The 16,306-nt window shown below is 34.9% G+C and overlaps 1 protein-coding gene across 2 annotated transcripts; it reads right to left on the minus strand.

The window, feature by feature from the left end:
- Positions 1-1,265: 1,265 nt before the first annotated feature.
- Positions 1,266-15,433, minus strand: LOC106666884 (guanine nucleotide-binding protein G(i) subunit alpha). 2 transcript variants are annotated; one of them, XM_014394401.2, is made up of 6 exons: positions 15,184-15,433; positions 5,456-5,637; positions 5,096-5,382; positions 4,925-5,019; positions 1,550-1,738; positions 1,266-1,483 (listed from the first exon to the last, which is right to left on the minus strand). In XM_014394401.2, the coding sequence occupies exons 1-6, from the start codon at positions 15,302-15,304 to the stop codon at positions 1,293-1,295; spliced, it is 1,065 nt and encodes a 354-aa protein (XP_014249887.1). In that variant the 5' UTR covers positions 15,305-15,433; the 3' UTR covers positions 1,266-1,292. The 2 variants fall into 2 exon arrangements, with proteins under 2 accessions (XP_014249887.1, XP_014249886.1); XM_014394400.2 differs by having other exon boundaries at positions 5,453-5,637; positions 15,184-15,304.
- Between the last annotated feature and the right edge of the window lie 873 nt (positions 15,434-16,306).

Genomic DNA, 16,306 nt, shown 5'->3' on the forward strand with positions numbered 1-16,306 from the left:
TGTAAATTTATGTTGAATGCATCAATGAATAATAAAATACATTACATGGGGTTTTTTTTTCTGCTTTTTAAAAATACACTTTAGATAATCCATCATCAAGTAAATATTACATTCATAATTACTTTCCGTCAATATATTACATTAATTCCTACAATATCACCAAATAGTTGATCGTCTTGTTGAAAATATAGATTCTGAATGTGTTGTCGAATGGAAGAAAGGAAAAACGTATCGTTCCACTTCGGCATCAAGCGGAGTCGACAGAAATATGCAACTTAAGGCAACAGTGATGAAATTTCTTTATTGCGCATTTAAACATTTATGTATTTTTAATTTAAAAGGCCCACCAAAATTTACAACCAACGAGGAAGCAGCTGGATGTACAAATGCTTGGTAGCATCGGTTGAACAAAGTTACTTTCAGGCCGATGTATAAAGAACTAAATCTAACATTTTCCGTAGGGAAAAAAAAAAAAATACAAATTGTTCAGTCCAATGCACATATCAATTAAAAAGCACATGTAAAACAGGCCAAAAAAAAGTAATATTGTTCTTAGTAAAATAAATTAATGTAAATTCCATATAATTTTTAATTTATTCCTTTAAAGTACAATTTAAGATATAAAAACAGTAAAAAATTATAAAGAATATTGATTTTACTTATGAGCAAACGTTAAAATGAGCAATTTTTTTTAAATTTAAATAAATGTGTTTATTCCTAAATGAGATTCAGAATTAACAAAACTCTTAATACACAACGAAGTTGTGAAAAATTAAAAAAAACTACCTTTTTTTCTAATATTTGGCCAATAGAAATGATTTCTAACAACCATTAATAATTTGATTTGAATAATTTTTAAATTGAACTTAATTTAATAAAAACAACAGTATTGTTAAATTTTTTTGTGAGAAAGTTTGTGCTTGATAATACATTAAAAAAACATCACTTGAAGCACATTCAACACGAGAATTATTTAGCTTATTACTAATATAGCACAATATACAATTGCAACTATGATACCGGTTTAAAAAGACAAAGCTAAAATGAGGAGTTAAATTGTGAATTTAATTTAGCATAAAAATTGTGTTAAAAATACTGTCATGAGATTGCCGACAAAATAAGGAAAACTTGGTTGTTGCAAAAATAATTTCCAAGTGTTCATATTTTCAGGATTATAACTTACTTATATACAAATATTTTATCACAATTACAAGATGGACCACCTCTCTTCTTGACACAAGGAATTGTTTACTTCTTATTTTAAAAAAATAACTCTAATTAGAACAACCACCTTAAAATAGACCACAATCTTTCAGATTGTTTTTGATTATTACATCTGTAACGGCGTCAAATACAAATTGAATATTATTAGTGTCTGTCGCACATGTAAAGTGTGTATATATTTCTTTTTGGTCTTTCCTCTTGTTTAAATTTTCAAATTTCATTTGTATATAAGCAGCGGCTTCTTCGTACGTATTTGAACCTGGAAAATATTTAAATATTAAAAACTCCGATATGAAAAAAGGATTAAAAAATACAAATCGCATACCTGTATACTCAGGAAAGCATATTGTCAATGGACTTTTGGTAATTTTTTCTTCGAATAGATCCTTCTTGTTGAGGAACAAAATTATTGATGTCTCAACAAACCACTTACTGTTACAAATGGAGTCGAACAACTTCATGGACTCGATCATCCTGTTCATTTCTTCATCTTCAGCCAAAACTAAATCATAGCCTGGAAACCGATTACAACTTCAGTTAGAAAAAAAAATGTAATGTATTCATCAAAAATGTATTGAATTAATTAATTCAACGAAAATGTAAAGAATGCCAAAATTACTGTACAAATTCTGCTACAATATACAGTAGGATTCTGTTTATTACAATGCCGGTTTAAAAACAGAAGCTAGAAATGAAGTTTAAGTTTCTTATGCTACTCTTGTTAATCAATCAGCCTTGGATGTGATGGGTCACAGAGTGGAGATCTTCTTCGCCACGACGTTGAGTCTAGGTGTATCAATGCCTTACGCTTTAGTACCAATTTGATCGGTGCAAGGGTGCAAGTGATAAGGAGAGCAAACTAGAACTAGCCAGCTAAATTGTAGCCAATTTCTCAGAGGATCAGTTGAAGATTGTAAGAAGGCACAATGGGTGCCTCCAGGTCCTAATCATCGGTCGCTGTCGAAACTCACTACCAAGTACTGATGGTACGGTGTCTCCAGGAGGATATCATTGCCACCAGGGAGGATGGAGTTGTCTTAGACCTCACAGTAGCATATGAGACTACAAGTGCATTGGATTGGGTAGCAGACTTCAAGGTGAAAAGTATAGAGTATTGAAAGAGACCTTCACGGAGCTTCACCAAGGATTTCTTTAAAGCAGTGGGAGGAAAGAGGAAGCACACCTGAGTATACTAAGAAGACAATCAGAAAACTCGGGATCAGCTCCCGAGAATGCTCCTCACCCTTTTCCCTAACAGCACTGAGGTCCTCACTCTCCATAGCCTATAACTCATATGAACCTCGAGCACAGCTTTTTAGCCACTCGTCCAACAAATTCAGCTGTTCAGCAAAATACCTGAATGTGACAAACCTTGGCTAGGATGAAAGTAAATGAAATGGCCCTGTGGTATAGCAGGAGAATTGGAGGTGGGTGACCTTTACTAAAGGATGTGAAAACTGGCGAATGCCAGAAACAAGTTTATAATTTAAGTTAAAATCAGAAAAAAAAACCTTGTAAATTACTCAGGAAATAACAATGCTGCATGTTATGATATTCCTTCTATACCATGAAGAAACTACAACTACACTCTTAACCCATTCAGGACGGTCAGCATTATATGCTCTACTGTCTCCACTTTGATATTCAAGTTAATAGAAGCTGTATTCTATTTAGTGCTGTGTGGATGCAAGGTCTACCACTTGGAGTAAAAAGCTGCATACTGCGAAACAAAATTTTCATACAAATTTCTATGCAGAAAATGGTGTGCTTTCCTTGTCCATCGCAGTATTCGCCTGAATTTTATAATATATGGGGGAGATTATCACAGATGACTTATCTGACATTGAATTGATTGCTTTAGAATCACCCTTGTTTCTTCACCATGTTCACCAAATCAGAGAAGAGAAAATGTGAATAGTGTGAGGTACTAAATTTTTTTTAAATCACCCTCTCAATTTATGTAAGGCACTAATTTTAGGCAAGACGAGATGCCTTTCCTTTGTTCTTCTGTTGTCAAGCTTATTTAAAGTTTCTTGAAAATACAAAAGTTTTTATTCTGATTCCCCATAAGTAATTTCTTTATTCTGGGTACTCCGCTTATAACAATATAAATATATGAGCACCTTAAGCATTTATTATAAGCAAAATCTACTGTGGACACCTGTTATTATCTACTTTATGAATACAATGAGTTTCTTTCATCAAATTTTGTTATTATACAGAATTTTTTTTAAATACACTTGTAAATTTTATTATCCTTCTTTTGTGCCATTATGGCATAGGGCTTTCTTTATTAAGTCAAAATATAAATCTAAATTGTATGAATAATTTATCATATATTAATTATTAAAACAGATATAAATATGTCATGAATATGGACAAAAGTATTGTTTAAAACATTTATTTCTACACCTGCCCTTCTATTATGGCTTAATAAACAAAAACCTTTGTCACAATTTCAAAAATCGACAAAAGATTTGTAAAATTGTGGTGCAATTCATATGAATACCCTAAAGTGATCTGACATGTGGCCAATGCGTGCCAAATTACTACAATGAAGTGATGTGATATTAAGTGCAAACAGAATTTTGGTGTCTAAAGGAAAAAAATCACAAAATACTTGACAGCATTTAATAATTAATTATAATGATCTATCTGAGAAAGAAAATCTCAACCTAGATAAATCTTTTCATCAAAACAAAACTTGTAGGAAGAATCAAATTTCAAATTACAAAAAGGAACAAAGTAGGTCCCAAATTGAACAAGGAGTTTGGGTGGATGGGCTAAATTTCACCATATCAAATCCCTGGGTAAATGAATTCCGAACATAATGACCTAATTGGGTAATGAACACAAAAAATGACCTAATTGTCCAAAGATCTTTAAATGAGCATTAAGGAGATTATGTTCATATACATTTATCTCCAAGCTGGTCTGGACGTGCCTCCAATAAAAATGTAATAAAGTGACCCTAAGCTAAGAGAGACACTTGCAAATGTTGCAAAGAAGGCGTTGGATTTAGCCCAGATATGGCTTTAAGGAAAAATGCTTAAAAAATTTGTTAAAGAAAGCAATACTAACTACTAACATAGCAATATGTTCAAGGTGGCAGGTCTCATATAAGACACAACTTGTCTTCCCTCTGGGGCAATGGATCTCAGATGAGGCAATGTTCGGGCACACCATTTTCAACAGACGAAATCCTTTGCGCAAATTGCACATAAAGAGCTGATGAAAGGTATGAAAATGAAAAATTCTTTGACAGCCCAGGTTATAGCACTGGTGACAGAATAATTAGACCATGTTCCCAGTGCTTTCAAAGAACTCAATTCTTATATAGAATATATTTTATAAATAGAAATTTCAACCTTAATCCCTCAAATAATTGTCCAAGTTACTGCACTATAAGAGACAATTATAAAAGTGAAATAATAATAACCATTGAACAAAAAAACGGTTTTACAAAAACTATTATGCTTTTATCATGAAATTTTGTGTCAAATCAGATTGTTGCTGGTGGCAGTAGCGAGAATTTTATGGAAATATTGTGAGGCTTCTTTCCCAAGCCAACTTGTGAAATCTCATGGGATTTTTATAGATCTCCCCCAATGGACAAATGGTCCACCTTTGAGGATGTTCCATTCAACATCATACTATGTAATCTTGAGAGTATTGAACAGTAGGAATTTTAAAAACTTGCCTGATAAAGCTACACAAAATATAATAGCTGTGACTCCCTCGAAGCAGTGGATCCATTTTTTCCTTTCAGACCGTTGACCTCCAACGTCAAACATCCTAAAATGTGAGATAAAATGAATATGATGAATATACCATAATATTAGACAATCGAAGATAGTAGACTGTAACTTACTTAAAATGGAGACCTTTAAAGGTAAAGTGAGTTTCTATGATCCCAGTTGTCTTAACTCTAGTTCTAAGTACATCTTGTTGAGTCGGTACATAATTTGGCTGAGAAATTCGATCCAATGAATTTAAATAATAAGCAGCAGAGTCATTGAGTTGATACTCTCGAGATCTGGAGAAACAAAGTTCGACTCCAGGATCCTGCCATAGCCATTTCATCAGTTGAACGAGCTCGGGTGTAAGTTCTCCTTCTTCGGCAGCACTGGCAAGGGTGAAAAACTGTATGGCATAGTCCTGCAATGAAAACACTCACATAATACAAATTTCTCATTTGTGTTTAAACGAGACATTAGAACTTTCTTACTGCCTTAGTACAATCGGCGAAATCAATTCTAAGCTGGCCCATTGCTCGAATAATGGCCATTAAACTTTGAATTGTATTGCTGTAAACGACCGGTCTATACTGCTCGCATTCCTCTTTCGAATAACCTGTCTCATGGATGATCTTCATCTGCTTCACAATTGTGCTTTTACCAGATTCCCCCGCACCTGATCAGAAATTATTGTTTTAACAATTTTCTTAGAACATTAATGAACAAAAATTATATTTTGTGCAATGGACATTTGGTGTATTCTACAATCGGTTGGTTTCCCTTACTCTTTATAAATAGTCAATAGCTTGAGGTCTTATCAAAGTATTAACCATAGATAATTTAAATGACAAACTAATCAATTGATAATGTGAGTTAAAATGCCCTAGAAACAACATGCAATATTCCAATACTTCTTGCAGATAAATACTAGTTTATTGAAAAATGTGATTCATTTAAAACAAACAATGATAGGATGTTGATGGGTAGAAAGTAAATTGTCTTTTCTGCAAAAGGCATTTATTTTGTCAGCCACGTTTCAGTAAATATAGACCACCACTTTCAGTGTCTAAATAACATAAGTGGTACAAATTATATACTAATTATATAATAACCTCATGGATTAGGGTTGTGGTCAGAAAAACAAATAGTGCTATTGTACCAACGCCAAGATTTAGATGATATATTTTATGTTCTTTAGGGTCATCAGAGAGATCAATGTTAATTAATTTTACATTCAAATAGACATATTACAAATTCTTGACAACTTACAGGTATGCAGTCAAAATTTAAATTGTTAAATGTAGGTTGTCAAGAATCTGTGATAATTCTATATTAATGTAAACTTAATTAAGATTGTTCTCTATAGACCCTGAAGAAGATGAAACATAATGTCGAAAGCTTGGAATTAATATCATCATCATTATTACTTTTCTCTCTGAAAATACATTGATTTGATACAATTTATATATTAATATTAATACTATATTACAATTTTTGTTGGAGCAAATGAATACTAGAATTGAAAATTAATTTGAATTATGGGGGAACCAATAAATAAAAAGCTCTTGTAACCGGAGTGGGGGAGGGAATTGAAGAATCGGAAAAAATAATCGTCTCACTCCAGGGATTAAGTACATGAAAAGACACACTTTAGTTTGTATAGACCTCATGCCACATGTGATCGAACAATTGTGACACACCTTGGAACGTCCCCATCCATACATTATTCTTTATAATGAAAGGATAAGGATATGGGGCTTAATGTAATTAAAATAGGTATTAAGTGTGGGTGGAACAGGGTTGTCTATTGAACCCAATATTTTTCGTTATTTACAAATGTGCTGTTTGCATCAGATGGTTGGTCCGTTTTGATATTAAACAGAATCACGAATCATAATAAATATATCATTGTATTGCCATGAGGCATTTATTCCCACGCAAATTTTATGAGTGTGCCAGGTATGCTGGGATAAAAGAAGGGGAAAATTAAATTAAATTATCTACTTCTTGTGGTGCTATTATAAATTTATTAATATACATAAAAAAATTAATTAAATAAATAAATAATAAATAAAATTACATATACAATTAAACCTGAAAGATAATCAGATAAAAAATTAAATGAAACTTGTGGAAAGAAAAAGAAAAAAGTTAGAACCAAGATAACTTGCATGTATTCAGCCAGTTCACACAATCTATTTCGTGTGAGCAATGTTTTTGCCAAAACCACCCTCGAAGGTGGGGAAAGGGTTAAAAAGGTTGTATTGTCCGGGTAAACAGTAACAATATATTTTCAAATTATTTACAGAATGAAATACAAGCTTAATCTTAATAGTTTAAATGAGAAATAAGTAACATTAAATGCATATTTTATCAGCCAGGCTGTTGATTTAGTTTCTGCCAAAAGTAAAATAATCTGGATTAGTTGTGAGATTTCCTCCTGTAGTCTGCAATGTGATAAACCTATAGCTTTTTAGTTGCCTATTATCTTGGTCTGCCTATTCTCACTGATTTTTGTCAGTCAGATGCGCAGTGTCAATCACCAAAATTCAATTCTGAAGGATGGTGAAAATCCAAAACACATAACACTTCTCCCAATGTGATGGCAACTTCTCTATACCCTCTGAATAGAATTTTGAGTCTTTATTATTACCAATTCTGTAAACACATTTTCAATCGACTTATCATCAATCAATTTTGTTGTTGTAAAACGTTGTCCAGATATCTGAAAAAATGGTAGTCAGTACCCAAGAGGTCTGAAGAACAGGGAGAGTGAGGCAGAACTTCATAGCCAAGGATTGAGGATGAGGCAAGGCAGACATACGTAGAGCACTCAATTCTTTGTTGAGCTTTCGGTCAAATTTATTGCCTTCATCAGGACTTGGAATTGGAAATTAAGTAACAGTTGAAAACATTGTGAGGACACCCGCCCAAGGGATGTGTGCGGGGAGGTAACATATTACCAGAAATTGGCATTATTGAAGCCATCTTTGTCAATCGGAAAAGCCCAATTTTGGTACATAGCGGCGATCAGCTACCTCCCCGCACACATCCCTTGTACGGGCGTCCTCACAATATTTTCAACTGTTACTTAATTTCCAATTCGAAGTCCTGATGAAGGCAATAAATTTGACCGAAAGCTCAACAAAGAATTGAGTGTTCTACATTTGTCTACCTGGCCTCATCCCCGATCCTTTTTCAATCAACGTTAGAATTGAGAAGGCTGATCACAAAATAACTACATCTCATAACCAAGATCCAACAGTTTTCGTGTTGTCACATGCGAGTCATAGAGCTGTGACGTCATTGTGTAACAATATCTGCCTTTTCCGATTGACCAAGATTGCTTCAATAATGCCAATTTCTGGTGCATTGCTTCAATTTGAGAGCAATAAATTTTGGCATTGATTGTTTCACCAGCATTCAAGAAGCTATCAGCCCACCAAAGAATCACCATCACCTTTTTTTGATGATTTGATCCTTCCAAGACTTCTTTTGTCTTCAAGACTAAAGCCCCCCCCTCTTGAAAACGTTTTAAACCATCTCTGAATGGTGCTATCAGTCACACTGCCATCGCCGCAGACTTGTTTAATGTTTCTGGCTGTTTGGGCACTGTTCTGACTAAATTTGAACTTGCAAAAAGAAATTACGAGAAAATCATGCCTTTGCCATCTTAATAAAGACTGAATTATAACCAAGTAATGAAATGCTACTGAGGTAAACAAGCATTTTTGTTTGAAAGAGGATTAAAAAGTGTTGACATTCATATAAAAGAATAATCCATCAAACATAACCAGTTTATTATATGGAAGGATAATTTAAAGAAAACCTGCATTATTTTTCGGACAACCCTATAGATAATGATAAGTTGAAGATACAAGAACGGAAATGTACAAAAAAATAAAATAAGTGATTGGAGGGAATTTAGAAAAAATCCTACTGTACCGTCAATAGTATAATAAATTTACTGAATACAGACTTACTAATATTTTCAAAAATAAAATATAAGGCTTGAAAGTTATCTACCTACAAAATAAGAATGTATGGAACATAATACAAGGCTCAAAAGGTCAGCTTGTGTTTCACTTTCAATGTTGTAGTGAATTATTTTTTAATCAGACTCATTTAATTCATACGATTATCAACGATGGAGTAAGATTTTCCTAATTTCCACAGATCATTACAAAATCCTGTTTTTTCACTTACCGAATGGAAATTTTGTCAACCGTTATTGAATTTAAATGAAAACATTCTTGTCTGGCTGATAAGAAAAGAATTTAATGTTACTCAGTGTTATTATTAAGTATTACAATGAACCCTTTTGTTGGCTATTCTTCTTTACTCTTGAAAAACACCCAGAATCTCTACCTATGAAACTGTTGTACAAAATTGTATAAGTCAATAAGATAGGGATCAATTTTACAAACCAAAATTCATACTCAAATTGATTTTAAACCACACTCATTAAATTTATAACATTACTAATGGATTTTCTAGTGTCCACTAATTGAAATTCTTTACCAATTTTTTTTCTATTATTCTTTATAAACCTCTACTGAATTTACATTTATGTTACAATCTTTGGAAATGTTGGGACTGAGTCTATTTTCAAAGAAATTTGAAATCATCTATTAAAAGCCCAATTATGTCAATTTGTAGAATCTTTAAAATTATTTTGACCTGATGATGACCTTAAAATAGGTTGAAAGTTAGGCAGATAACAATTCAATTTGTTATTTCATCCAGATCCTGTCTATTGAATTTAAACAGAGACAATCCTGTCTGACTGGCAAGAATCACATCATTGCAGCTTAACATGATGTTTCAGAGGATTTTACAATCTTTACACATAATGTTCAATAAGCAAATAATCGAATGTTCCTAATTTCTCATGTACCCTTTGTTATTTTGCTGAAATTCTATACTCTTGTTATCCAAGCTTACACTCATCAGCGGTTGAGAATTCACTTACAAAGAATTGGAAGAACTCATCACAGAAGAGCATGAAAAAGAGGATAAAATAGAAGAAAAACAAAAATCAATGACCGACAAATTAAAAGAAGTGAAACTGTCAATCATACCATGGTTCATGGAGAGGATGTATTTAAAAAAAATTAAATNGAGAGAGAGAGAGAGAGAGAGAGAGAGAATACTGATTATTTAGAGATCGTGAGATGCGGTCCGGTGTGATGTAGGTTTAGAAAAACTTTTTTTTTTATGTGCCATCGTTTTGATCTTTATTGAGATCATCTTCAAGGAGGCCTGGGATTTATAGACATTGTTTAAATTATACAAATACATATAAGATATGACTATGAATTTATACAATGATGTACCCAGTATAAAAATTTTAGTTTTAATCGAAGTATTCATACTCACTCAAAGTGTGTGTTTCCTGTGTAAGTTTTTCTGTACACTTTGAGAATGAGAATGTGTCATTTTGTAAATTCTTTGCCAGTAGACCTATTTTCCTACTCAATTCATGTGTTTAAGAAAAAGCTGCATAAGCAAGTGTGTAATAATATGTAATGATGTACAAATGTATGTTGTGATTGGCATTGTATGCCGTAAATAAAGATTATTATTATTACATCATTGTATAATTCATAGTCACATCTTGTATGTATTTAAGCCTAAAAACTACAAGTCTAAACGAGATCCCGATCCCATTTTCCAAGGAGGCCAAATATCTAGGGATCACATTAGACCAGTGGCTCATGGAATCAACATTTAACTAACATTTAACCCAGAGAGCCAAAATTGCCTGGGGAGGTGCAGAAGGCTCTGCGTCAAAAACTGGGGATTAAACCCCAAAATGACCCAATGGGTAAACACCTGTCTCTTAAGACCAATTCTGATATACGAGTCGGTGGTGTGGTGGACTAAGACTCTTCAGGCCAAAGCAATCAGGCTATTAAGTGGCACTCAAAGACAAGCTTGTCTCAGTGTCACTGGAGCCATGAGCACAACACCAACTGCGGCCCTGTTGGTGTTGTTAAACCTCCCACCACTTCTTAGTTTAATCCAAGAAGCCAGAGCACTAGCCCACAGGCGCATAAATAAACAACCATCTGCAAGGATAAGGCATTTAAATAAGCAATGAAAATTAAGGAAGGACATACAGGCAGATGCCATATAGCATGCCTAACATGGCATTCTGCCTGTATTTCCTCGATCTATGCCACTGCTCCAAAATACAATTTTACTAAAAAGTACAAGGTAATTATTCCAGGACGGGAAGAACAGGTTAAAGGAACACCGCTAAAGGCAAACTCCTACTGGCACACTAATGGCCCCAAAACGGATTCTGGAGTCTTCAGGATGAAACCAAAGACCGAACTGATAGTAAACCTAGTAAATATGTTACAGTTTTCCAGTCTAAAATCATAGCAATTGAACATTGCAGACAGACAACACTAAAAGCCTTGGCCTCATGGAGGTGAAGCAAAGAGTGTTTAGAACTGCATGGAGGCTCTGGCGGAAGTCAGCGAAACTAATGACCTGATCCAGGCATTGGTCCCTGGGCATTCAGGGCATAGTGGCAACGAAAAGGTTGATATGTTGGCCAAAGAGGGAGCCATCACAGACTCTCTAGGTCCTGAACCCTACTGCCACAAAAGAGGATCATCTCAAAATGGATCATTAATGAGTCCAAAACCTGGTGGAACAATACCACAGGCATGAGGTATGCAAAGAGATTCATAGAAGGGCCATCTGCAAAACTTACAAAGGAATTACTGGAAGGCAACCTTAAACAAACCAGGATTCTGGTTGGACACCTGACAGGGCACCTCCACTTAAGAAAGCCCAAGCACCGGATAGGAGTACAGACAGAAGAAACACAATGCTGATACTGTCAGGAAGAGAAGTAGACCGCAGAGCATATTTTATGTTTTTGTGAAAGTCTATGTAGGTGCAGATTCTTGCAACTAGGATAGGAAAAGACACAACCAAGATCCTTCACTAAGGAGCCACTGGCAAGGCTATGGAGGTTTATTAACAACCTAAAGTTGGCCAATGAGTTATAAAAAACAAGGGAGCTACTAGGAGATCTAGTAAGAGATCGAGGTGCAGAAGTACTTGTGGCCGCCTCTTTTATCCATATCCCTATTATGTACAGTTTTCCTGTACATAATTTAAGTATGTTACCATACAGTATATTTTTCTTATTAAAAAAATGAAAATATGTATACATAAGTTCATACATAACATTGACGATAGGTACCATGATACAGAAAGTGTCTGATTGGTATGCAGATAGAAGAAAATTCAAACTTCAAAGCCTGAAATGAGGTGTTCCTATTATCCATGGTAATACTCAATCTGTATCCCCTGCAGGTAACGAGTCTGCTGTACTGAGTGAAGCAAGTTCTAAAAATAATTTGATCAAAATTATGATCGCTAAACATATTTGGCTTAATGTAATACATAAGAACATTCCTATCAGATTGATAAGGAAAGAATTTAAGATTACTCATGCCTCGTTATAAATTTTTCAGTTTAAGTACCACGTAACCAGTGTGGTTTTTCTTTTCTTATTTTTTTAATGCCTTTTTCCAAACATAGTATAATCTAATCAAGATTTTCAATATATATATTTTTTTTTTAAATAAGGTCGAACACAATTGATAGATAAGTAAATTAGGGCAAGTATCAGTCCTCTTCCTACTATAAAATCATGACGATTATATTCTTCTTTTTTTTGTTCTTTTTTATCTTTGCAGGTTAGATATTAGCCAGAGTATTCCTAGAGGGAGTTGACAGGCATCACCTGGGAACCACAGATCTAGCTACAAAGGACGAGCAGGGGAGACAAATGGGCTTACCCTTCGTACAAAAACTAACATTAATTACGTAAAACTTTTACAAAGGTTATGATAAAGACACAGACTGAAATATCATGGAACAGTCTGTCTCCCAGATCTCAGGAGTTAAACATGTCCTCTCCCCTGCCCACCCGCAGCAATCGCTTTTCTTCACGCACTTCTCTTAGTATGATGATTGTCTTACCGGAGTGGCTATACCATAAAGAGTTTACCCATCATCTTTAGGTGGTCATTAAGAGGGAAGTGGCTGGTATAGAGGACTATAATTTTCCTCGTATCTTGCCTTCTGATAGAGAGGAGTTACTTGCCTTCCTTTTTATGGATCTCTTAGCTTTTCTCATACCTGGTGTGTTTGTCCAGTGCTTGAGTTTTTCTTTCTCAGGTTATTTTCCAGCAACAACAGCACACTCTTCAGGGTGCTATAGTGGGACCTGAGCCATGGGTAAGAGGACTGCACCTTCTTTGGCTACTTGGTCGGCCTGTTTGTTTCCTTCTATACCTTCAAGCCCCGGAAACAACCTCAAGGTAAACTTGTTGGGTACTCCTAGGGCCATTTAGGCAATTTAGGCACTCCCAGAATAAGAGCTAAAAGTATAATATTTTTGGATTGTTGAAGTCAGTTGTTGTTTGTTGCTGTATTGTTTACTCAGTATCAAATATGTTTTCCATCTTGCTATGGTATGTCATCAATATATGTACATGTTTCAATGTATGTTCAATGTTGTGTTTTGCCATAATTTCCAAGAAGTATTTATCTTCTTCTGTATATAGATAAAAAAAAGGTCAAGCATTCTTCTGTATATAGATTTTAAAAAAGGTCAAGGCCATAAGCAATCATTCTTTTGGCAGCAACAATTTAAAGCTGACCCGGAAAAGTTTTACTCAAAGAGTATCAAATATGTTTTCCATCCTGATGTAGTATGTCATCAATGTATGCACATGTTTAATGTCGTGTTTTGCCATGATTTCCAGGAAGTATTTATCTTCTAATTCTGGACATAGATAAAATAAAAAGGTCGAGCATTCTTAGTCAAGGCCATGAGCAATCATTCTTTTGGCAGCAACAATTTAAAGCTGACCTGGAAAAGTTTTACTCATTATCAAATATGTTTTCCATCTTGCTATGATATGTCATCAATGTATGTACATGTTTCATGTTGAGTTTTGCCATAATTTCCAGGAAGTATTTATCTTCTAATTCTGGATATAGATTAATTTATAGATTAAAAAGGGTCGAACATTCTTAGTCATGGCCATGAGCTTTTGGCAGCACAAATTTAAACCTGACCTGGAAAAGTTTTACTCAAAGTTTCATTTTTTCTTGACCTGCTATGGAATGTCATCTATGTATGTACATGTTTAATGTTGTGTTTTGCCTTAATTTCCGGTATTTAGCTTATAATTGAGATTACATATGAAGTAGGGTTGAGCATTTCAATTTCAAATTCCGTGTATAACAGCAATGAGCGTGAGGCAGCCCTACATAATTTAAATTGTGACGTGAAAGGCACGCCTAAATGAAATAGAACTGTTCAAATCAAAGATAATCGAATTATGTAACTTTTCGTATAACGTATTAAAGAATAGACAAAAAGGGAAAAGTATTCGAAAAAGGGCAATGTTTACTTTGCGGCCCGTCCATCAGTCACGGACGGGCCGAAATCTTAAGAAGTAAACGTTTTCGCCTTTTCCCCGCCCCCTTTAGAAAAGAAAAACCGGCGAAAAGGCTCTATTCAGGTGGTATTTTCCAATGGAAAAACGTCAAAAGGAGAAAAAAGAAACGGATTATTCAAAAACAGGGCCGGCTCGACGTTCCTTTTTTCCACGAAAACCGGGGCGGTCCATTACCAAGATTGACCAGCCTAGGATTGTAGTTTTATCGTTTTATCGCTGACAGACAAAAACCGCACTAAAATGCAGCAGATCAGTGATCAAAATTATGCAATTTAGAGATTATGTGCTTATTGGAAAAGAAAAAAAGAGAAAAAACAAAATTTTCGAATGCGTTTAAAACAAAATGTCCTCATATCCGTTGGTTTTTTAACTATAAAATATATATATTATTTTTAAGTAAAAGCAGACTAATTTTGTATTATTATTATTATCATTATTAAATGAAAACTGTTATATCGAAAAAGCCGTCGGTTTAAATTATCAGAAGCATCGCCCTCCGGGTGTGGAGAAGCCGTGAATTAAGCCCAATTGTCCAGGAGCCGAATAGGGAAAACGAAAACAATTTCCGAACGGCCCGAGTGGGTAAAAAAAAACCGTAAAAATTGGTGAAAATCTATGGAACAATAACTATAATAAAGAGTAAAGGAGGCCCACCCACTAATTGGCCGTAGAAGTTGGGAAAAGAAGTCGAGAAGTAAAAAAAAATAATAATAAAAGATTACCGAGTAAAAGTAGTTTGACTTCTCTCGCTGCTCTCTCTCCATCGGCTCTGAGATCCTTGTCGATTTTCTTTGAGCGTTCGACGGCTTCCTTCTCGCCCGAAGAGCTGATCGCGCACCCCATCCCAGGAAGGAAATCAAACCAGGGTCAAAATAACGACTGTCGACCACCTGTTGAATGTTGCCGTCAACATCGGACCCAAGCGGCGGACTGAACACGACGAAACGATTCTCACCCGTCTCGCCGCCGATGAAATAAATCGATATTTCCGTTAGGAAAGGCAAATGGTGAATCGTCTCCCCTCCCCATTGGGGCGTCCGACAATTGTGCGGATGAGGACGCGAACGGCGAACGGACACCCGGCCCAACGCTCAACCTCTCATTTATTAACTTACATTTAAAAAATTTAAATACTTAATTTAAAAAATAAAATAAAAACAATCCGTTGGCTATTGGAGATTGAACAACGCTGGAATAATTTTTAACGGTTTTTTGATTTTGAATTTAATCATCCCAATCATTTCACCTATTTGGCTGAAATAAATTAAAATAAAGTGCATGCAGATCAAATTCGAGGTGAATAATACGGCTAAAGATGATTTAAAGCTTTCAATTCATCCCATCTTTTCTCTCAATTTCATCTGGTGTACTTCAAGGCTCTATTCTTGGACCTTACTCTTATCCGTGTTCCCAAATGATCTTACATTAGTTCTTAATTGCCTGGGGAAGTGCAGAAGGATCTGTGCCAAAAGTTGGGGATTAAACCCTAAATGACCCTAGGGCTCTAAACCTGTTTCAAAAGACAAATGTTGACATATGAGTGGACCAAGACTTAGTAGGCTATTAAGTGGCGCTCAAAGACAAGCTTGCCTCAGTGTCACTGAAGCATGAACACAATGCCAACTGCAGCCTTGGAGGTGTTGTTAATCCGCCCATCGTTCCATATTCTATTTCAAGAAGCCAGAGAACAGGCATATAAATTGACAACCGTCTGCAAGAAAATGTCATGTCGACGAAATACAGAATGGAAACTGAAGGAGGAAATACAGGTAGATGCTATACTAGGCATGCCACTACTACAAATTATAACCATCAAAAAGTACCAGGTACTGATATCAGAACGGA

Source organism: Cimex lectularius, unplaced genomic scaffold (genome assembly GCF_000648675.2).
Source record: "Cimex lectularius strain Harlan isolate CLEC.00 unplaced genomic scaffold, Clec_2.1 scaffold115, whole genome shotgun sequence".
Lineage (NCBI taxonomy): Eukaryota > Metazoa > Arthropoda > Insecta > Hemiptera > Cimicidae > Cimex > Cimex lectularius.